Source organism: Elephantulus edwardii, unplaced genomic scaffold, assembly GCF_000299155.1.
Source record: "Elephantulus edwardii isolate Elephantulus edwardi_28Jun2011 unplaced genomic scaffold, EleEdw1.0 scaffold00068, whole genome shotgun sequence".
Classification (NCBI taxonomy): Eukaryota; Metazoa; Chordata; class Mammalia; order Macroscelidea; family Macroscelididae; genus Elephantulus; species Elephantulus edwardii.
Window position 1 is genome coordinate 575487 of NW_006399818.1, and position 24794 is coordinate 600280.

At 36.2% G+C, this 24794-nt stretch overlaps 1 protein-coding gene across 1 annotated transcript in view; it reads right to left on the minus strand.

The window, feature by feature from the left end:
- Window positions 1-4923: 4923 nt before the first annotated feature.
- NR2C1 (nuclear receptor subfamily 2, group C, member 1) overlaps window positions 4924-24794 on the minus strand; it is a 42582-nt gene continuing 22711 nt past the window's right edge. The window contains exons 9-13 of the mRNA XM_006888487.1: window positions 19479-19600; window positions 10600-10739; window positions 7672-7809; window positions 6361-6466; window positions 4924-5231 (exon numbers count right to left, since the gene is read on the minus strand). Coding sequence (XP_006888549.1) covers window positions 5057-5231; window positions 6361-6466; window positions 7672-7809; window positions 10600-10739; window positions 19479-19600 — 681 coding nt within the window. The 3' untranslated portion in view covers window positions 4924-5056. The remainder of the gene's footprint in view (window positions 5232-6360; window positions 6467-7671; window positions 7810-10599; window positions 10740-19478; window positions 19601-24794) is intronic.

Here is a 24794-nt window from a genome sequence, read left to right on the forward strand (position 1 = left end):
GAATATAGTGGCATGAAGCATGAGGATGGCCCTGGATAAGACAGGGTTTTGTAGTTCATAGGATCGCTATGGTCGTACTAGACTCTGCAGAACCTATCATCATCATCATCATCATCATCATGTCTGACTCCAATAAAGATACTTAACATTCATAATAGCATTCTATGAAATAGGACCTTGGCTATGTTAGATGTTGTGTCCACACCTTATTGCAGTTTTTTTTATGCATCTTGAACAAGGTTCACGCCTTCAGTGATTGTGAACTTTGTACAAGGGACTTGCTTTTGTGTTTGAGCCTCAATCTACCTCATTAGCTATTTCTCCGTATCTGATCTACATCCTGCCTGTATTTACATTATACTTAGTTATCAGTGGAGCTAATCCTTTAAGGGTGTGCAGAATTTTTAAAGATTCATTATGACTGCAGAGTGTCACATGCCTACCTAACTTGTAACCAATAGCATTCACTGATTTTCCCATATTTGTGTTGATTAAAAATTTGTTTCATTTCCAAATCAGTACTTTGCCTTCTGCTATGGCTCTGCTAACATTAGTACTGGGTTTGCTGTTTGGGAGCCAAGAGGCACTTCAAGGCACTATTTTTGAAAGAATTAGAGCAGATTGGTTATTTTTGTCACTTACTATTCTTTCCTTGTCGAAAATTAAAAACTTCTTGGCTTTCTTTTTGTCAGCAACATTTTTGAGGTTCAATCATGTTGGTACTTTATTCCTTTTAACGGCTCAATATTTTATCATGTTACATTTACTGAGCCATTTTCTTTTCAATGGCTATTTTGATAGAACCTAAATTTGTTGTACTATTACCATGGTTACATGGACAATTTTGTATGTCACCTTTTTTATCACTATGTACATCATATAAAGAGTTTTTGTAGGATAAGCAAGTAGAATTACATCTATCTTCAATATTACTAAGTAAACCTTTGTAATCTAAATGCAGAACAGATTATCCGGGAGGCTAGGCTCTATGAGGAGAAATGTGGCATCAGGATCAGAGGAAGACTCATCAACAATCTGTGTTATACAGGTAACAAAACCCTGCTTGCAGAAACTGAGGAGGACTTGAAGTGCTTGCTGCAGGTCAAGGACGGCAGCCTTCAATATGGACTGAAGCTCATTATCAACAAAGATTCTCACCATTGGGCCAACTGACAGCATCATGATGGATGGTGGAGAGACTGTTAACAGCTTTAGTTTGCTTGACTCCACAGTCAACACTCTTGGTACCAGCAGCCAGGAAATTATAAGATATATTGTATTGGGAAAGTCATCTGTCAGAGACGTCTCCAAAGTACTGAAGAGCAATGATGTCTGTCTGGAGACTAAGATGTGCCTGATACAGGCCATGGTCTTTGTAGTCACATCAGAGGGCTGGACAATGATAGGAGAATTGATGACTTTGAGCTGTAGTGTTGGGAAAGAGTATTGAATATATCATGCACTGCTAAGAGAATGAACAGTTTGTCCTGGAAAGGGTTAAACAAGGCCGCTCCTTGGAGGCAAGGATTCTGAAGCTTTCTCTGACATGCTTTGGACATGTTGCAAGGAGAGACTAGTCTTTGGAAAGGGATGTCATGCTTGGGAGGATGGAGGGACAGTGCAGGAGACAAAGACCTTCAATGAGAGGGACTGATTCAGTGACTGAGGTAATGGGGGTAGACGTGTCACAGACAATAAAATTAACCCAGGATAGAGCAGGATTTAGGGCTGTTGTACATAGGGTCACTATGAGTTGCAGGTGACTTGACGGCACAGAACACCACCACCACACAAAATTAGTTTCCAGAAGTTGGATGTATACCTCCACGTAAACATGTACCCTTTTCATACTCTCTACAACTTAATGTTGTTAGACTTTACAGTTTTTCATGATTCTAGTAGTTGTATCTGCTTCCTAGATACTTAGGAAAAATCCATCACCTTTCTTTCCAGAGAGGTTACATTTGGAAACTGCTGCATTATAAATCATGCAGCTTCTCTCATAGTAGCACTAGAAGCCAGCCTTTTCAGGTCCAAGATCAATAAACAATGATCTTTATATTTTTAGTGTTCAAAACTTCCCAGCTATTTCTATTTTGTCTTGGTGAGTTAAGGCCTTTAAACAGTCCTGTGGCTGTGACTGCTGCTTCAGAAAGTAGTCTGAATGAAATGTGATATACAAGGCATAATCAATCATCATGGATTTCTTTTTAAATTATTTTTTATTATTTGTGTGTATGTGTGTGTGTGTATCGTCAAATTGGATCTGACTCGTACAGGAGGAGATTGTTCCTCATTCTCCAGCAAAGCATCCGGTGGATGTGAACCATGCACCTCTGGGATTGGAATGCAGCTTCTTGCCAGTGTGGAGGGACAGTGCAGGAGAGGAAGACCCTTGATGAGATGGATTTGGTTGGTGACTGGGGTAATAATGGGGGCAGGTGAGTCAGAGATGGTGAGATTGGCACAGGATAGGGCGGAGTTTAGGGCTGTTGTACACAGGGTTGCTATGAATTGCAAATGACTTGATGGCACATAACAACAACAACAACATGCAATATCTAGCCAAAGTCTTAAAAAAGATAATTCTACAATATACAACGTGGAAATGTTTTTATCTTCTTAAGTATTTTAAAATAAAACCACCCAATTTTAATGCCAAAAAAATTTACAAGAGGCAAATCTTGATGAATCTGCCAACACAGCTCTGCATCAACATTTAACTGGTTTAGAAGGGCGAGAGATTATGGTTCAGTAGTACGATACAAGAAAGCAATTTATATTCTTTTTACACTTTCATATAATAAAATGAAACTTAGTCCAACCATCCTAAGTGAAAAAAGAAGGAATTTTAAATGCACATATTGCTTTATTTTGGGAGCTCTTGTGGGCTCATGGGTAACAAGTTGTGCTGCCTACACAAAGGCAAGCAGTTCAAATCCATCAGGTGCTCCACGGGAGAACGAAAGGCAGTATCTTCCCAGACAGTTTATTGCCTCTGAGAACTCACTGGTGTATATTATTACTACCAGTGATATTTACTTACTAGTGCTTTCTCAATATGTTGTTATTGTGCAGTGTTCAGTCAGAAATGCCACCCAGCTGGCTCTGAAGTGTTTTTAGTAGCAGTAAATTGCTTGGCAAGAGACTGTCCATTTTCCTTACATGGAGCAGGTTGTGGATTTATTTCATCTGCCTTTGGGTTGGCAGTCCAACTCTAATACTAGGCCACCAGAGCTCAAGGGACATACTCTGGGATGAAAACAAAATGAAAGAAATAAACAAAAATGGATTATCAGAACTGAACAAATATGACACTGAAATAGATTATGTTAGCAGTTTTGCAATGCAGGCCGTATTTTAATACCATTTGAAAATGCTTCCATATATAACTACATTCTTATCAGGAAAAATCCTGAAAGAAACATATCTTAACCATTACTACATTGCTTTAAAGAACTGTTTTCCTCAATCCTTATCTTATTACATTAAACACTGATTTTTTTCCATTTGAGTATTTCATACTAAATATATTTTTCCCAGTGGAAAATGACAAATGAACCTGCTAACAAAATTCTGAATAAGGGAAAAAAGTCTCCTTAGTAAATTGGTAAAGACTGTGAGCTGATAATGTTTTACTTTTAAATATTCTTTTTACTATAAAGAAGCAATTGATAAAATCCATACTCCTGAAAAAATCCAGTTTCTCATCTACTGTAAAATTTTTTGTAAAAAATGTATTTCGAATATAATAAAATATCTCTTTTTAAAAATTTAAAAAATATATCAGAATAACTGATTATGGATTTAGAGCTAAAAATACCTAATAGTACCAGGTTTGGAAAGAAAAATAATGGGAAAGACAAAGGAGAGTCTAAAATGTTTTGGTGCGCCAATAACAAGGCTCAGCTTCATACCGTAGTTCAAGTTGCTTCTCCTCCTTTTTTACTACAATGAAAAATTGGTGTCTACTCTGCCCCATCTTTCACGTGCAGGGCACCTGGTGGATACAAGGCACCAGCCTATAGACTGGTAGCTCAACCTAAATTATCTTTTTAAGAGAATTGTTAGTTCACATTGAAAACATGGATTAGCTATGATAAACCAATTATTTAAAAAACAGTGAATCTCTCTAATGACCTAATTATAACTGGTTAAATTCCAGTGCAGGACCAGAAAGCTATAAAACTATCAGAAAAGAAAAGAGGTCAGAATACTTTTTGTGGAATGGAAGAGCAACAACTTTAATATCTATTTTAAAGTACTGAAACATTTTGGGCTCAGTCTCCGCTACTTTTAAAACACAGCAGTAAAACCAAACATATTAAAACATGAACCCTACATTATCATAAAAAACAAATCTGTGCTACATAAATAAAAAGTGCTTATAACTAATAACATACACTAAAAATGTCAACTCAGAAGAGCATGAATGGACTATGTCTCATTGCCAGCAATGAGGATAATATAGACTAAAAGACACTGTAATATTTACAAAAGACAAAAAATATATATTCAATTATCTCCAATAGATTTTTATCATTATATCATTGAGCATAAAATAATCTTCTTTTTACACAGTAATTAAAACAAAACAAAATTATTTTATGGAAGAATAAAACCCAGGAAATCCTTCTTAAGGATTTCTAAAAAAGATGTGATTGTATTAGTGACAATGAAGTTAAATATGAATAGAACACAATTCTGAAAAATAAAGACTAATTTATTTGTTTTAAAGTAAAATAGAATAAGGTATCTTAAGATAGTCAAACAATTGTTAATAAAGATGACAAGTTTAGGTGTCATCTTCATAAAGAATAGATTCATAGTATTACTTATTCACTTACAACAAGACAGGATAAGAAATTCCAATTTCTACTACCTGCCCAATCATTCTGAAAATTCTTCTTAAGGAGGTTAAACTATCTTGGATTTTAGTTACTCCCTAAAATGAAAATTTCCAGATATTCTAGAAGAAATGAGTTCATTTGGTGTTTAAGTTTGCGTTTGAATTTGGTGTTTTCTTGTGTTTTGGGATAAAACAGGTTCGCAGCTTTCAAATGCCTTGACCTATTATTTGAGAGTTATAATCTGCAGGCTCCATTTTTAAAATATGTGGGATGACACTGTCAATTCGTACATTGCCAATGAGACCTTTGAAAAATAATTCTTCAGTGATTGTAGCATTCATCAATCTCAAAGCTGGCAATCTGAGAAGTAATCTGGATAACCTTAAGGAAAAACAAAAAAGGGAAGGGAGCTTGTCAATGAGAAAGAAACACAGTATAAATTAAACAGATACATATATACACACAATACAGAATAAAGCCAAATTCTAAATAATCTCCTATGTAAAATTTAAAACAGCTTCAGAGAGCTAGACAATGACTAAGGATGACAGAAGAATCGATGCCTTCAAGTTGTGGTGCTGGAGAAGAGTCTGGAACATACATACAATAGACTGCCAAGAAAATAAATAGGTCTTAGAGAGGGTGAAACCAAGTTTTTCCTTGGAGTCTAGGATTTTGAAGCTCCATCTCACATACTTTGGCCAGGAGGCACCAGTCCTTGGAGGAGGACATCATGCTCAGAAGGGTAGAGGAAGGTTGCAGAAGAGGAGGACCCTGGATGTGATGGATTGATACAGTAACTGGGGCAATGGGGGTTGGTGTTTCAGAATTAGGGAGACTGGCTCAGGACAGGGCAGGATTCAGAGCTGCTGTGTAGAGGGTCACTATGGGTTGTAGGTGACTTGACAGTACATAACAACATATATATAGTGGCAGAGTCAGGATTCAAATTCAAGTACTCTGGCTTTGCTATGTGAATGCTTAACTATTCTGCTACACTAGCTATCCCTAATCCAAAATACAGTTGACCTTAATAAGGAATTTTTTTTTACTTCTAAAAAAAAACCACTGGCCAACAGTAGAAATATTACCAAGCATGTTTCAAAATTAGTTATAAAATACTACTGAACAATGAAGTTCCATTCATAAAAGTGAGTTTTCACCTTTTAGTAATAAAATGCACTATTTCAATTCTAGAAAATAAAGTTTAAACTCGAGAGACCCTGTACACAGTATTCTTTTTTTCATTTCTTGTTGTGTACCATCAAGCAGGGTCTGACTGGCACAGGAGGAGTTTGTCCCTCCTTCTCCAGCAGACCATCTGGTGGATTTGATCTGCATGCCTTCAGGATGGCAGCACTGCTTCTTGTTACTAGGCCACTGGAGCTCCCTTACATAGCATTCTTGATATTTCAAAGTTCCAAGTTAATTATTCTTGGAATGGAAAACAATGAAATAAAAAATTAGTAAAAACTAAAAATATTAATTTAGCTTTTTAACTTTCACCTACCTGTAGGTGTCATCGGGATAGGTTTTGGTTATGTAATCTTGGAATTCTACATAAGCCTTTTCCTGAAATTTCTCAATCTGTTCCATGTTTTCTAGGCCTGGATGATCTGAAAGATAAAAAAGTACATTATTATCTGAGTTCTGAAGGCTCATTTAATAAAACATTAGGAGTGGAGATGGAAGGGGGAGGGCAAATCTATTTTATGCATCCACTGTTGTTGGGAGGGAGCTCTGGTGGCTTTGTGCCAAGAAGTTGCACTGCAATCCTGAAGGTAAGCAGTTTGAGGCCATGGGTTGGTCCAAGGGAGAAGAATGGGCAATCTCTTCCCAAGCAATTAACTGCCTCTAAAAAACCTCTGGAGGGTCAGTTCTGACTCTGGTACACAACAACTATTGTTAGGTGCCATTGAGTAGAGGAGCACTCACAGCAACCTTATAAGCAATAGATTTGAACCTCACAATCTGACACACTCAAGCCCATTGCTGCAGTCACTATGTTGCTCCTCATCATTGAAGGACTTCCTCCTTCCCTCTACTTTTCCAAGCATGATATACCTCTGCAAGGAATAAATTCTCCTAAAAATGCCCAAAAGATGTGAGACAAAGATTTATCATCTTTTTTCCCCAAGGAGCACACTGACTGTACGTTCTCCAAGACTTGCCTATTCTAGATGTTTCAGATAAATGGAATATAAAATCTATGGTCCTTTGTGCCTAGCTTCTTTTCTCAGCATAATGGTTCATCTGGGCTACATTATATACTAATACTTTCTTCTCTTTTTCACTGTTAAACAATATTCCATTGTTTACATATTACCAGATTTCTCTATCCATTCATCAGCTCACGGACACCTGGAATGTTCCACTTTCTGGCTACTCTGAATGATCACACTATGTTCATGCACAAATCTTCATGTTGTGGTGGTGGTGTTAGGTGCCAATGAGTCAAGTACAACTCACAGTAATCCTAAGAACAACAGATCTAAGATATGCACCCTGTCCTATCCTGTATCAACCTCATCACCTCTCACATTCTTAAGCACTGCTGCAGTCACCTTTAGATCGATCATTCGATCTATCTATCAATCATCATCTATATTTATATATGTATCAACACACACCAACACACACCCACACCTACTTAGAATTGGAATTCCTGCATTATATGGTAATTCTTCAATAGTTTGAGGAACAATCTGCTTCCCAAATCCAGCCCCTAATCTTATATTTCTTTTCACAAGGCTTGAAGATTCTGATTTCTCAACATTTGTAAACATCACATTTTAAATGAGAAGTCAATGCTTATATTTACCTGGACTGAAGAGAACTATTGCCTTTAGGTAGGCATATTCATATCCATCAATGCAGAGTTTAACCATGCTGTTACAAAACTCTTGTAGTTTGAAGATATGATCCATTAATAATTTTCTTTTTTCTGTGGACATTTTATCTTTAATGTAAAATAAATGAACAAAAAAAGTTTTTTTGTTTAAAATACATGATTCTAGTGAACAAACAATACATTTCATTTTTACTAAATTCTAGGTTTCACTATAACCAATAAAGGTTTAAAATTCAGTATAACTTGTATATAAAGCTAACTAACCGTCCTCATTTTAATGAGGATGATTCAGATCATCCTCATTAAAAATAAAGTATTAAAAAAATCTGAAAGAAAAATAACAAAAATCTAAATGTCTTATTTCCTTTCAAGCTATCTTTGCAAAGTCAAGTCATAAAGAAAACTTCCTGAAAACTGGCCAAAGTACAGAAGGTTAAAATTTTTAAGTTAATATTTTATTTAAACCTATAGTGGATGGGAAAATATTAGTGAAGGGGGGAGGGAAGAAAACACGCAACAATGAAAAAAAAAAGTATTAGCAAAAACCCCCCTCAGTTTTTAATATTACCGACACTATTACTTTTCACACATTTTTAGTCAATTTTGACTCAGAACGACTACCAATCAGGACCCAAGGCTGCAAATCTTAGCAGGAAAGAAGCATCCATCTTTTTACCAAGAAGCTGCAGATAGATTCAACTTCAGGAGGGTCCACAGCCTTTGGTATCTGTTATTAGCTCACCATAGCAAATATAATCTCATTCCTAAACAGCATTGAACAGCCCTAGAGATAGTCTTACTTGTGGGTTTTTTCTTTTCTAAATGCTACAGTGATTAGAAAATTCCTTCACTTCAGAACACAAGCAATGATCTGATTAGAAACATTGGAGATACACTGGCCTTTGCTCAACAATGCAAAACTCTAAGGGTTATATCACCAGAGCTCCTTAACACTACTTTAATAAAGCAAATGTAGCAAAAAACACAGGCAAGACCAAAGAAAAACTGAGTAAAATGAAGTGTTACAATAAATATTTTAATTTACTATGAAGGAAGAGGACTAAAACTTTTGATTGGTCAACTGTAACTTTATTGGAGGTAAACAGCATACCACCCAAACCAAACCCATTGGCATAAAGTAGATTCTGACTCATAACAACGCTTTAGCATGAAGCAGAACTGCTCCATATGGTTTCCAAGGCTGTAATTGTAAAAAAGCAGACTGCCTCCTTTTTCTCCTGCTGAGTTCAAAGCACTACCTACTTTGTGGTTGAGCCCCATACCTCCAGAGCAGTTCAAGCAGTGTAACACAGTATACTTATTTTATGAAACATAACCTGAGCTAGGGAATTCTGGTGGTCCAATGGTAAAAAGTTATGCTGCAATCCCAAAGGCACATGGTTCGATTCCACCAGCTGCTCTGCAGGAGAAGGGTGGGCAATCTTCTCCTGTGTGATTTACTGCCTCTGAAACCCTCCTGGAGGGTCACTTATGGGTTGGTTCTGACTCAAAAACAAACAATCTAAATCAGAGCTAGGAGTTCATAAGATGTAGTGTCTAGACTTTCTTTTAGACTGCAACTGCTGGTGACATTACAGTGATTTCTTGATATAACAAGAGGTGATAGATGATTTATAAAATAACATAAAATGTGAGACTGCAATATGGTAAAGGAATGAAAAGTTAATTTTTAATTTAAAAATTATTTCTGTGAAATCAGTCAGTTCTCCTCATTCTAAGATAAGCACACTCCTGATTACAGATATGCCAATCTCAAGTTTGGCATTCACAAATCAGTGACCGCCTAGGTCCTCAAATGAAAGAACTTTCTACTCACTGTGATATCTAAGGAGAAAAAAAAGAGTAAGAATAATTTTAGCAATGTTAAACATTATTTAAAAGCTAATAAAAGTACCAAAAGGTTGTGCACTCTCTGAAGTTCAATCTAGCCTTAAGATAAAAATGGGCAGTATCCCATTGTGTAAGTATACCACAGCTTCTCTGTATATTCACACAATGGAATACTACTACGCTGCGTTGAAAAACAAGGAACTCATGCAATATTATTCAAAATGGGTGACCCTTGAGGACATTATGCTGAGTGAAATATCATGGTCACAAAAGGACAAAAACTGCATAGCGCCACTGCTGTAGAATTGGACTGACATCAGGGTTGTGGTAAGAATGAGAAAAACTAGATGAATTATGTATACTGTATTGAAACAGATGAGGGAGAGAACAGTTTTAAAGCAATATATTATAGGGCATTATGATTATCGTAAGAGTCTGGAATGCAGGTTGCAGAATGGAGTAGGTGGGGGTGGGGCGAGGGGATTGTATACCAACGAAAGAATTTTTCTTTTAATTTTCAAAGAAAAAAGCAAACTGGGGGTGGGGGTGGGGGCGGGGAGAAAACAACAATGAATGAACGGAAATCCAAAATCTCTGTAAATGTTCATTGAAATTAATAATAATAATAAAAAAAGAGTAGTATTCTCTCCCATCAAGAATTACAGGCTTGAAAAATCTAATGGAGGGCTGTGATGAGTGGGAAATAATTCAATGGCAATGAATCCAAGTTGGTAAAAAGGTAGTTAAAGTCTCATTGAAATGTCTGATCACATATAAGTAATCTCAAATTTCTGGGTACCTCTACAAAAATGTGATAGCACAGGGCCTGGTGAGAAATAGTCATCTAGATTTAAATATGCTTGCTTCACAGTTTTGTTGTACTCTCACTTAAAATGTTTGGATGAATGTATCAAAATGTAAAAACTATCTGAAGGAAAAGAATGTTATTGCAAATGAAGAATAATCATCAAATATCTAACTTTAATCCTAAAATTTCATACAACTAATTCTCTTCTGCATATCCAAGAAAGTGAATAATGTTTTTACCTTGTTGAAGGCTACTGTGAAGACAATTGACAAATGTTGCTAATATAGTTGCCACATTCATTACTTGCCAGCACTGAGCAAGACCAAGAGTAAAAAGCTCATTCCAATAAGCTTTCACCAATGATATGCTGTTTTCTTGCCTGTGCAAAACAAAAACCAAAAGTCAGATGTTATTAAATTTTATACACTTTGTAACTCAGCTTTAAGAATAAAATATCACTTAGCTAAAATTACACTGTCCATCTGGGCAAGTACAATTCTGTTTTGTACAATTCATAGAAACTGTGAAGAATTTCTTAGAAAAGTAAGTATCTGCTGGGTTTTTAACTACTCAGACAATTTACACCAGCTATAAGTAATATTTCAAACCAAAAAAGATTTCATGGAGACAGATGAATATTGCACTTAAAAAAAAAAAAGCAAAAGAATGCAATCCTTTTCTTTCAATGAACACTGTTGTGAAGTAATATCAAGCTGAGTACGACTCACATTGAAGCTATGCACAATAGATCTGAACACTGTCCTATCCTGCGCCATCCTCATCATCCCCAACACACAAGTCCACTGCCAGAGACACTCTATCAGTCTATCTTTTTGAAGGTCGTCTTCTCTTTCATTGACCTTCCACCTTTTCAAGTATTATGTCCCTCTCAAAAAAACCGCCCCTACTAGCAACATGCCCAAAGTACGTGAAATGAAGCTTATCATCTTTGTCTCCAAAGGAGCATCTGACTGTGTGTACTCCATGACATATCTGTTTGTTCTTTAGGAAGTCCATAGGACATTGAGTACTTCAATACCAGAGCTCAAAAGCACTGATTCTTCTCCTGTCATCCTTACTACCCAGTTCCCAGATGCATAATAGGTGTTTTGAAAGACTAGGACTTTAATCAATACTTGTTAAATATAAAAAATGGGGAAGGCATAATCAGGATTACTTGATGGCAGTAGTCAATTTCCTAGGACGAATGGTTTATTCTTTAATAATGTATCATATAAAACATTACCACCCAAAAAGCTATATCCACTTGTTTTTAGTCTCCCTGTGAATCAATTGTTTATTGTTATGTGCTGTCAAGTCACCTTTGACTCATAGTGACCCTATGTACAAGAGCTCTCAACGCTGCTCTATCCTGAACAAATCTCACTGTCTCTGAGACACTTATCCCCATTACCTCAGTTAACTGTGTCAATCCATCTCATCCAGGGTCTTCCTCTCCTGCATTGTCCCTCCTCCTTTGCAAGTACAATGCTGTTTCCTAAGGACTGTTCTCTCCTGGCAACATGCCTAGACTATGTGAGTTAGAGCCCCAAAATCCTTGTCTCCAAGGAACAGCTTGGTTTCACTCTATGTAAATAGACTTGTTTATTCTCTAGGCAGTCAATAGTATGTTCAATACATTTCTCCAATACCACAATTCAAAGGCATCTATTCTTCTATCATCTTTAGTCCTTATCCAGCTCTCTGATACACAGCCAAGTGATTGCCAAGACCATGGCTTGGGTCAGTCTCACCTTACTCTCTAGATACACACTGCTTTTTAGCAATCTGGAGAGGTCCCTGACAGCAGATTTCCCCAATGCAATTCATCTTTTGCTTTTGCTTTCACATGAGTGTTGACCATGGACCCAAACTAGCTGAAATTGTTAACAATTTCAATCTCTTCTACGTCTACCATGATGCTGTCAATTGGCTCAGAGGTGAGAATCTTTGTTTTCTTCATGTTGAGCTTCAATCTATACTGAAGCCTGCAGTCCTTGACTTTCTGCAGTTCCTCTATATACAATGGGTTTATCAGGACTAATAAGAGACAAGAAAGGCCAAATGCTCTTTCTAAATGTTTGAATTAGAAATTTCAGTAGCATGAAAGCAATGAAAAAGCATTAGAGTAACAATTACACATCAGAGTTTTAAACCTTCATCACCTATTTATTACACAATCGAACCTACTGTCATAAAGTAGCTTCCAACTCATTATTGTCTGGTGCTGAAGGGTCGACTTCAAAGTAACCCAATATACAAGAGATCTAAACCCTGCCTGATGCTGCACTATCTCCACTGTGCTTAAGTATGCTGTTAGTATCATGGCATCAATACATCTCTGAGGGTTTTCCTCACTTCTATGATCCTCTACCTTAAGTGCTAAACACAGGTGAGAGAAAATTTGCAAATTTACAGGGTACCAAAGTGTTAATGGTAGGGGTGGTTATCTCTGGAGAGTATTACTTAAGAAAGTAATCTTGAAATTGGGGAGATTTAGGGGGAAAAAAATTACAGAATACAAATATAGAAGATGAGAGAACATCAACATGATTAAGCATATTGCTAAGCAAAGGAAGGTCTGAGGGGCTAATGGTAAGGAACTGGCTGTCAACCCAAAGGCACGCGATTTGAATCTGCCAGCTGTTCAACTGGAGAAATATGGACAATCAACTCCCGTGTTATTTACTGCCTCTGAAAACTTGCTGAAGCATCAGCTATAAGCCAGTCTTATCTTGATGGTAGACAATAAGCAGCAAAAAAAGATGAAAAGCAACAACTGAGAAATAATAAGCTAGTAGGTATTTTTGCTTCCAACCAGAGCCCTAGGTTCTACAAAACTGAATTATAAGGAAATAAAAAAAGCAAAATCAAAGTGAATTCTACATATATTTTTAGTACAACTATGCTTTATCTCAGGAACAGGTTTGAAGCCTTGAGCACAAATGAGTGAAGACCAGATGAATTGTGAGAGGATATCAAGAACATCAAGAATGCAAAAAGTCACTGAAAAGACAGAGGAGAAAGACAAGACCAAAATGGATGCCAGAAGAGACTATGACTATTTCACCACAACACTGAGAAGCCAGAACAAAGGGAAGAAATCAAGAAATTAAGGAGCTGACCAGAAGATTTCAAAAGGCAGACAAAACAAAGTATTATAATGAAATGTGCAAGGAGCTAGAGTTAGAAAATCAAAAGGAATGAACTCACTCGACATTTCTTAAGCTTAAGGAACTGAAGAACGAATAGCCTTGAGTTACAATACTTAAGGATGCTGAAAGTAGAACGTTGAATGACCCAGGCAGTATCAAAAGAAGATGAAAGGAGTATACAGAGGTATTATTCAAAAAAGAATTGGCTGTTGAGTCATCTATTCCGTAAACAGCCATGACCTTTAAATAAAGGATTTCTGATGCTGTTAAAAAAAAAAGGAAAAAAAAAGAAATTAGTGTTTATTCCCATTCCAAAAAGAGATGACCCAAAACAATGTGGAAATGATCGAACAATATCACTAGTACCACACGCATGCAAGATCCTGCTGAAGATTATCTAGAAACAACTGAAAAAGGACATCAGCAGAGAACTGCCAGATGTGCAGGCTGGCTTTAGAAGAGGCTGTCACCTTAGGACATCATAACCAACCTTAGGTGGATCTTGGCTGAAAGTAGTAAGTACCAGACGAATGTGTATCTGTGTTTCACTGACTATACAAAGGCATGTGACTAAACAAATTGTGGCTAACCTTGAGAAGAATCAGGATCCCAGAACACTTCACTGTGCTTATCCAAAATCTATACTTGGACCAGGAAGAGAGCAGGGAAACACTGTATAGTTCAAAATCAGGGAAGGAGTATGTGAGAGATGCATCCTATCTCCATACCTTTTCAATCTACATGCAGAACAGATCTTTTAGGAAGCAGGGCTTTATGAGGAGGAGTGTGGCATCAGGATTAGAGGAAGACTCATCAACAACCTACATTATGCAGATGACATAACCTTGCTTGCTTAAACTGAAGAAGATCTGAAGCGCTTGCTGCAGAAAGTCAAGGACAGTAGTCTTCAATATGGATTTAAGTTCAATATCAAGAAAACAAAAATTCTCATCTGGGCCAATTAGAAGCTTCCTGATGGACAGAAAAGAGACTGAGATTGTAACTTGTTGGTCCTACAATCAACACTCTTGTCACCAGCACTTAGGAAATCAAAAGATGAACTACAGTGGGGAAATCTGCTGTCAGGGACCTCTCCAGAGTATTGAAGAGCACGATATCAGTCTGGAGACTAAGGTGTGCCTGACACAGGCTATGGTCTTTGCAATTACCTGCTATGCATCTGGGAGCTGGATGGTAACTAAAGATGAAAAAAGAAAGTTTGATGCTTTTGAGTTGTGGCGCTGGAGAGGAGTGTTGACCATACAATGGACTACCAGAACAAACAGGTTTGTCTTGGAGGGGAAAACCAAGTTGTTCTTTAAAGGCAAGGACTTGAGGCTCTGTCTCATATACTCTGGGCATGTGGCCGGGAAGGACTAGTCCTTGGAGAGGGCCATCATGCTTGGAAGCATGGAGGGACAACACAGGAGAGGAAGACCCAGGATGAGATGGATTGACTCAGTGACTGGGATTAGGTCTGTTGGAGATGATGGGATTGGCTCAGGACAAAAACACCAACTAGAGCGATTTGCTGAATTTTTATTCCAGAAAATCAACTCAAGTACTCTGAAACCAAACTGGGTCTTAGCTTACAACTGTTTATCACCAAATTATGCAGAAAGAATTTAAAAGAAAAAAACTGAGTTCCTATAAACATTAAAATTATAAATGTTACATATAAAAACAATATCCCTGTAAATTACAGACGCAAAATACAAATGATATTAACTGCACATTTTTTAAACAAACATTTCCCTCCATTAAGATAAGTGGTTAAAACAAATTTGACTTTTAGAAAATGATTAATGTGTTGTTCATCTGTTTTTCTGTAGAAAACTTAGGTTTTGTATACAGAAATAAAAATGCAACCAATATCAATTACTAAGAGATTTGGAAAAGCATTTATTATCACATAATAGATTTTTCTCTGTCATTAGTATTTTGTCTTTGTTATCTGATTAAGCCAACACACAAATAAGCTCATCAATAATACAGACAAGGTTAAAAAAAGATTTTATGTAGTAATCAATGGTGTTAAATGAATAATCAATTTTTACTCTAATGGCAAAAAATCTGCTAGCTATTATGCTGAAATGGATTTTTCAGAAATCATAGAGAAGGTGGGCACCATTATAAAATTACTTTTTTTTATAACTAGAAACCTCATATTTTATCTCTTCAAAGATAAGTTACTTCCATAGGATAATTACATCCAATTTTACAGAAGTTCTTAAAGGTCAACAGTATTATGAATAATTGAAGTGTGAAAATTTTCCTCTTGAAGTCTTTCCTTTAATTCTTTTACTATAATTGATAATCTATTAAAACTATCCCCAGCTAACTTCAACAACAATGTATGCAAGTTAAAAGCTTAAGAAACTTTTTGGTTTTCTTGTTAGGTACTATCAAGTCAAATGCAACTGCTAGTGACCCTATGAATAACAGGTCTGAACCCTGCACTAACCTGTGCCATCCTCACCATTTCTAATATGCACCAGGCCCGAGTTGGCAAACACTGTCAATTTATCTTGTTGAGGTTCTCTCTCTCTCTCCACCTTTCCTACAATGATGTCCTTTTCAAAGGAATGGTTAATCTTGACATGTACAAAGTATGTGAAATGAAGTTTCCCTATCCACTGCCTCAAAGGAGCAACCTGGTTACATCTCCTGCAAAACAGATCACTTTGTTCCTTTGACAGTCTGTAGGATGTTCAGTATTTCTCTCCAATACCATTAATTCAAAGGCATCAATTATTCTTCTGTCATCCTGATTTACTGCCCAACTTTCAGATGCATCGGAAGCAAATGAAAATATCAGTTTGGCTCAGGCAAACCTTAGCTTTTAAACTACCATTCTCACTCTTTAGAACTTTAGAGAGGTCCTTAACAGTAGATTTCCTCAATATAACTCATCTTTTGTTTTCTTGACAGCTGTTACCATAGGTGTTGATTTGTGGATTCAAGTAAAATAAACTTATTGAAAATTTCTATTTGTTCTCCATCTATCATGATGTTGCCTATTGGTCTAGTGGTGAGGATTCTCTTTTCCTGATACAGAGATGTAATTCATATTGAAAGCTATAATTTTTGATCTTCAGCAGTGAATGATTCAATCTCCTTTACTTTCAACAAAAAAGTTTGTGTCATCTGCATAAAGTATAGGCTACTGAGTAGGTCTTCCTCTGATCCTGATGCCACATTCTTTTTCATATACTCCATCTTCTCAAATTATATGCTGGGCATACACACTGAATAGGTATGGAGAAAGGATATCCAGACATACACCTTTTCAAATTTTAAATCAAGTCAATGTTCCTTGGCTCTATTTGGACAACTGCTTCTTGGTGTGCAAAAGTAAGTGTTCTGGTATTCTCATTCTTTACAATGTTATCCATAATTTGTTATCATCTATAGTCAAATGCCTTTTTGTATAGCAATAAAACACAAATAAACTACTTTCTTGTGTTCCCTTATATTTTCAACCAAAATCCAGTTGCTATCAGTAATGATGACCCGGGTTCCAGGGCCTCTTCTGAATCCAATTTGAATTTCTGGAAGTTCCCTGTTGTTGGAATATTCCAGTTGTTCTTTAATGATCTTCGTCAAGACATGTGATAGTAATGATACTGCTCAATAATTTCCAGATTCTGTTGGATCACCTTTTGTTGGAATAGGAACAAAAATTAACTTCTTCCAGTCAGCTGGTTAGGTAGCTGTCTTGCAAATTATCTGACAATTTGACTCAATACAACAGACTAGTGAGCATGTTCCGGGTTGCATCTATTTGTTAAAATATGTCAACTGATATTTCATCAATTTCTGGGATCTTATTTTTTGCCAGTGCCTTCCGTGCAGCTTCATTAGCACTGGCTCATGATCATATGTTATTTCCTGAATGTTTCAGTGTCAACTAATTCTTTTTGGTAGAGTGCCTGTACTATTTTCTTTTGACACTTCCTGCATTGATCAAGATTTTGCCCACAGAATCCTTTCAGTACTGCAACTCGAGCTCAAGTCTGGTTTTTACTTATTTCAGCTTGAGAAGTCCCCTTTAGGTTTTCTCTTTTTATTTAAATTCTACTTATTGAGAACATATAAAATTTTAATATATTCCAGTGTTTTCTTAAAAAACAAAATGAAGAATTTGAAAAGTCAAGTGTTGTTTTAGGAGAAGGAGCTAATAATTGTTTTGGTTTTTTTTTCCATTTAAGTCTTTTTTATTTCTCATAGAAATGTTCTTTAGTTTTCTTTGTAAAGGTCTTTTGTGTTTCTAGTTAGGTTCATTCCCAAGCATCTCAATATGTGCTTGGCTATTATAAATGGTATTGGTTTCTCGATTTCGTTCTTTGTGTTTTCTTTGTCACTGTTGAGGATCCAACTGACTTTTGTACACTGATTTTGTATCATGCCACTCTACTAAAATGGTCCACTAGCTCTAACAGATTTTTTTGTTGTTGTTGCGTCTTTGAGGTTTTCTGTGTATACTATCAAATCTTCTGCATATATCAACAGGTTAACCAACTTTTTGTTGATCTGGATAACTCTTATTTCCTTTTTGTATTGCACTAGCAAGTGCTCCCAATACAATATTGACTAGGAGTGGTGGAAGCAGGCATCCTCGTCTGAGCTTTATTTCCAAGGAAAATGCTTTTCAGTCTTTCTCCACTGAGAATGATATTGGCTCTTGGTTTTGCATATATACTTTTCACTATATTGAGGAAATTCCCTTCTATTCCTATTTTGCTGAGTGTTTTAATTAGGAAGGGGTGTTGGATTTTGTCAAATCCCGTTTTTACATCAATTGTTAGGATCATATTATTCTTGTTAATGTGGTGAATTACATTGAATGTTTTTCTTTTTTTTATAATTTTTTTTTACAGAGGTTTTGGATTTCCATTCATTCATTGCCGTAATAATTGTTTTATAAAGGTCAACTACTATAAATCGGGCTTTTTTACCTTCCTAATGGTATTATTTAAGCGTATGATTCATTGATGCTTAAGGGCAAGGGATGAGCAGTTATTCCCGTTCATATTGAAGAGCACTGCATACTAAATCATATTGGCATGAAGAGGTTCTGTGACTAGAGCCATAATCTTCTTACTGTGGGCTTGACGGTTCTCACTCTTTGTCACTTGTTATCAGTTACTTTACAGCATACTAAGTAAACACGGCAAATTTTAGGTAAAGATGAAGTTTGTTCTACTAGATAATTTTTTCATATGACCTGATTACAATAAAGATGTGTTCTTCTGTAACAGGACCAAAATCTGCAGATCATTGTAGTAGTACCATGAGGTCTGCTTTCCCCCTTTTTGTATAAAAATAACAAAAGACTGGAATGCAATAACTGCTTGAAGCAGATTTTAGTTTCATAGTGAACACCGTGGATGAACTTTTAGTAAGGAGAAGCAGAGGAGGAATGGGAAGAAAACAACGGTCCTAGACTAAAGCAAAATAGAAAGAAAGGCCTGGCAATCTATTTCTGAAAATCAGCCACTGAAAGTCTTGAAAGGCTTCACTGTCTGACTAAAAATTGATCAGGGGATTGGTGCAGAACTAGTTTGATCCATTGTGCATGAGCTCATGATGAGCTGAAGATAGCTTTGAAAGTTAAAGCAATAAAAACAATTGCCTCCTTATCCCTGTGTCAATCTAAGATGACCTACTACAAATGCCAGGTATGGTTTATCAGCAACTCTGCATATAGCCCATCTAGATTGTTAACTCAGTTGTATTATGTAATACAAATAACTCTTCTAGGTTAAAGTATGTAAAATATTGGTTAGTGACTATGATTGGTTATATGAACAAAAAATTATGCTATATGATTTTTCTTTCTTTTCCATAAATCCTACTCAAACAAGTTTTGTTGGTTTGTGTGCGTGTGTGTTTTTTTTCTTTTCAATATACACTTGTGCTACAAAAATTACATTTATACTCAAGGACTTCAAAACACTCACCCTAGAGCTTGGAAAGAAGGAATCGAAAGTGCCCAGTGCATTGATAAGAACAGCAATCTGGAGGCCGACTCCCCAATGTAGTGCACATTCAGGTACTCAGGCATAGGAGAAGGCATGGTGAGCTAGTACAAACAGGGATTTGGGTAAATTATCTTATGACTGGAAAGTCTAAATTATAACTAGTAGACCATACACCAAACAGTGACTTATATGGCTCAACAATACTCAAACAATAACTGGTAGATCATATACCAAAAAACTCCACTAACGTCAAGATTCTGACTCACAACAATCCTGGAAGGAAGCAGAAATTGCTTCATTGGGTTTCCAAGGCTGTGATCTTTACGGAAACGGACTCTGTCTTATCTTTCTCCCACGGAGTGTCTGGTGGTTTCAAATTGCTGACGTTTCAGCTGGCAGCTGAGTGCATAACCCTTATACCACTAAGTCTTTCCTAACAAAACAGTAGCAGCAGAATCCCACCAAAACTATGATGTTCCATGGTTGTATTTAAAAAGTCACTTCCTGTCTTGTTCTAAGAAAGTTTTTCCTTCCTTCCTAATCTATTGAAAACAGAACACAAAAAGTTCAGGTTAAGGAACAATTCTGTATGACTAATAGTGCTTTGCTTTTGGTTAGAAGGGTCACAAAATCAAATGCTTATAAAGCCCGGAATAACAAGGGAAGCATGCCTTCCACTGCCAACTGAGAACATGATCCTACCTAAAGGGGACAGCTGTGAACTGAATAGAGCATACTAAAAACATGAGAATTTGGGCACAAGATTACCAGTACTTTCAGTTTTTCAAAGAGCCAGTCTTGTGTAATAGCTTCCCAACTAAAAAGGTTGGTAGTGGTTTAGAAATTATTTTCAAAATAATGTATAGATAAAAGTATGTCTGTGGCCATAATATTTATATGCAGTCAGTTAATATTACTGACTAGAGAACTATTTAAAATACGTGACTGTTGAAAATATTTTACCTTCTCAAAACCCTTCTCAGAGTATGCATTTATTTCCTACTTTCAAAGCAATGAAGCAGTAGCTCTGCTTTAGGCATAGTTTACAGTCTGTTGTGCTGATAGCCAAAAGTACTGAATCAAGCAATGCTATCAAGTACAGATGACAATATAAGGAATACTCACACAAATGAGGGAAACTGTTAATAATTAGCATATTCGATGGTTTTATAAGACAAAACCCAAGCAAATTCATTTCCATCTAGTGAATGACAATTTTTTTGTGTGTGTGTGAGTGTACCATCAAATCAGATCTGACTGGTACAGGAGGAGATTGTCCCTCCTTTTCCCGGCAAAGCATCTGGTGGATTCACACCGTGAGACTCTGGGATTATAGCTGCAGCTCCTTGCCACTAGGCCACCAGAGCTCCCCTGTGAATGACAATTTAAAGCAAACTTGGAAGATACAATAGAACTACTATGAGTCACAGGCGACTCGAGGGCACATAACCACCACGAAAGTGGTATAATGATACTTATGATTTTAGTAATGACTAAAGCAGTTAACATTCTCTATAAAGCAGATAAATTCTATGAAATTAAAAATATTTTATGCCAATGTGCCCATATGTATTTTTCTAGGGAACGACTTCAGTTTTCATCAGATTCACAAAGGTTTTCATAACTCAAATAGATTAAGAAGTTTTTACTCAAATGCTATAAAAGTTCTGGAGACGTGTTAGATCAAAGTGTGAAAAATCATTAACTGCTTTAGTTTCATATTATCCACAAACAGCCTATCTACATAAAGTGGCTTATCTATCTTAAAATAATTATCCATTAAAATTCAATTTCTATGAAAATAAGAGGGCAATTAACAGTTGGTATTCTATGCATAAGAAAAAAACTTCAAAATTTTGCAAAACTTACAGATATAACAGTAAGTAAAAATACAAAGATTTAAGATAATTTTTAAGGACAAGCAGATATTAGGTATCTCATACATAATCATTATAATGCAAAACTTTCTACACCTAAGTATGTAAAACCCAGATTGAAAACGAACCTAACTTCAGAATTGCCCAGTATGAATGGGGAAGAGTATGAAAAATTAGGGGATCTATCCACTAGTTTTAAGGGGAGGGGTAGGAAAGATTATTTCAATTTATCTTTAAATATTCTTCTAACCTGTAAAAATTAGATAGAAGAGCTAAAAATACAGATGGTACTTTGACTTATGGGATGATGGTTTTAAAGGAAAACTTTCTACTGTTATCAAAAGGTTGAAATCTTTAACAGAAAAATTAATTTTCCATTTTTTATTGAGATGTTAATAAAAGTTTATAGAGAACCTGGATTTCCAATCATTCGTTGTTGCACATTTTCCTCCCTGCCTACCGCAAGAAATTAATTTTTTTAAAAATCACTGTTAAATTATTTGTAAAGACAGGATATATGTCTTATTTATATTGTATGTATTTAAATTTCTTAAAGAAGAAAGCTGATGCAAACTGAAGATATAAACATGTACTTCACAAGTCTTAAAGATGGAAAAACAAGTATTTATTCCCCTTTGTAGTCTCTCTACCACAAAACTGTTAAATCTTCATAAAATTTCCTATGTAACTTCTGGTTCATAAGATAAACTAAATATATTTTAAACAAAATTAATAATGAGGTAATTTTTTTTCAAAAGTGTTGCTAAGAACCAAACATGACTACTGATTTTGGAAGTTGTTACTTCTGCAAATACCTAGAGTCTTAGAGGTCTAGTGGGTCAGGAGCTGCACTGCCAACCCAATGGTAAACAGTTTGCCCTGTGGGAGAATGATGGGAGACCTCAGAAAACCTGCTTGAAGGTCAGCTTTGACTTGATGGTACATAACAACAAATCTGAAATTATGTTCACGGCACAAACTTAAATGTAATTCTGAAAACAGCCACATGATACAGGTTTTTAAAAAAATTCTTTGACTTGAGTTAGGAGATCTAATTTCTACTCCCAACCAATCATTAATTACTTGTGTGGTCCTGGTGGTCAGTCATGCAGTAACCATTTACTGAGATTCCACGGTGAGGCGCAGTAGTTAAGTATATAATTTCAGTAGAAGAAAAGAACCAAATGAGCTACAGAAAGGACTATGAAAGGAACAGCAAGTCTGACAAATGATAAGCACTGGAGCAGAATGCAGTGGGCCCGAAAAGGTCAAGCTATCGAGACCAAACTTGACCCCAGATGAGCAAATGGGATCCTACTGCAGGCTTCAAAGAGTAAAACAACAAAATCAGATTGATTTTTAAACAAGTATCACACTGGTTCCAGGGTGGGACACAAGATGAACAGGGATTAGAAGATGTTACGGAAACAGTTCAAAATGAGAAATAAAAATGGTCTGAAATGTGGCAATGAAAATAGACGGGAAAGGACAAATTCAAGTGCTAGAATTGCTAGAATTTAATTACAGAATGGAGGGCAATGAGGTACAGAGACTGAAAAAAACTTGGAATCTGCAATCATGGCTGACAAAAAGACAGTAACTCAGGGGGGAAAAAAATCACAAAAGGAAAAAAAATCGTATTTTTGTCTCATACAAATATTTCTAAAATGAAAATAATTATCTATCTACACTGATTATTTTTAAGGCAATTTGATGATTATAAGCAGAGAATGAATGTAAATGAAATTATACCAAAAATCTAAAGTCGAATTTTGTTATGTGCTATTGAATCAGAAGCGACTCACTGTTGAATATCTGGTGGATTTTAAGGACAGTAAACTGCATGGAAAGATGGTGCTCGTCTTTCTCCAGAAGAGCATGTTTTGGATTTGAACCATGGGCCTTTATGTTAGTAGCCCAGCTCCTCACCACTAGGAAACCAGTGTATTCAACCAGAGCTGAACTGAAGTGCTAAATATTACTACTGCCGTAGATGCTGCAGAGTCAAAATGCAACAAGATAACTGACAATTCCTTAGCCTCTCTATCCACAAAATGAGAATAAAAATTCAAACCTCAAGAGATTGTAGTGAGGGCTCAAATTAAAGAATGTATCAGAAAGGATATTGCAAACTACACTGTACCATAAAAAGAACAAAATCCTGTTTCAGCCAGTAATTAAGGGATAACTGAGTCAATCTGATTACAGATGTAATCAGAAAACATCTCTGCTAACCTCAAGGCACTTGGTTTGAATCCACTGTTATTCAAAGGGGGAAAGATAACAATCTCCTTACATGTAATTAACTGCCCCTGAAAACCTGCTAGAATGCCAGCTATGGTTTGGCGTGAAGGTACAGAAACAACCTTGAAAGCACCAGGTAGGGAAACCATTAAGAACGAATTCACTTGACTACTCAGAGTATATAATACAGAAGGAGATGTCATTTAAAGAAAAGCAAGACATTTTACAGTGCTGAATCTGAAGATACTCAAAAGAGTTAGGTCAAAAATGAAATGGATAAAAAGTCAATACCAGGAAAATATTTTTTTTCAGACTGTTGTTGTTATTATGTCACAGCATCACCTGCGACTCATAGAGACCCTATGCACAATAGCTCTGACGCCTGTCTTACCCTGAGCCAATCTCACTGTCTCAAACACACCTGCCCCTTTCACCATAGTCACTGTGTCAATCCATCTCACCCAGGGTCTTTCTCTCCTGTGTTGTCCTTCCACCCTTCCATGCATGATATCCTTCAAGGACTGGTCAGATTAGTCTAATGCATTTCCCCAAAACAATACTGGAAAGGCTCAATGCCACAGAAGACCAAATTGAACAATGGAAAGATGGTTTACTTCTGCTTTCTAGAAGAACTGAGTCCTTTTCCCCTTGCCAAGAATCCTTCTATGTCCATCATATCTATAATACTTCCCCTCTATTTAAACCCAAAAGCAGAAAATAAAATTGAGGGGAAAAAGAGACCTTTTAGAATAAGATACAGCAACAAGAAAATTTAGTTTTCCTTTGTTCCATCCTTGTCCATAGTTGCTACCATTATTATTATTTTTTTTAATATGGAAGGCTTCATGAATTTGCATGTCATCCTTGTGTAGAGGCCATGCTAATCTTTTCTGTATCGTTCCAATTTTAGTATATGTGCTACCAAAGCAAGCAGACTACCATTAGTTTTTAGGGTGACATGAATTATTCCCATTGCCTATCCTAATTATTATTCATTAGTTTTTTTCTATGCCATGCAATAAAACATTTCCAATCCTTTTTTTACTATCTTTGGTAAACTTCTATAAAAGTTTGGTTTCACTGATATGTTTTAATAACTATACCAAATGATTGGAATCATCATTTAAGTCATTGTGAACTTTCTTTGTGGCTAGTTCTATCAAGCCAAAGTTAT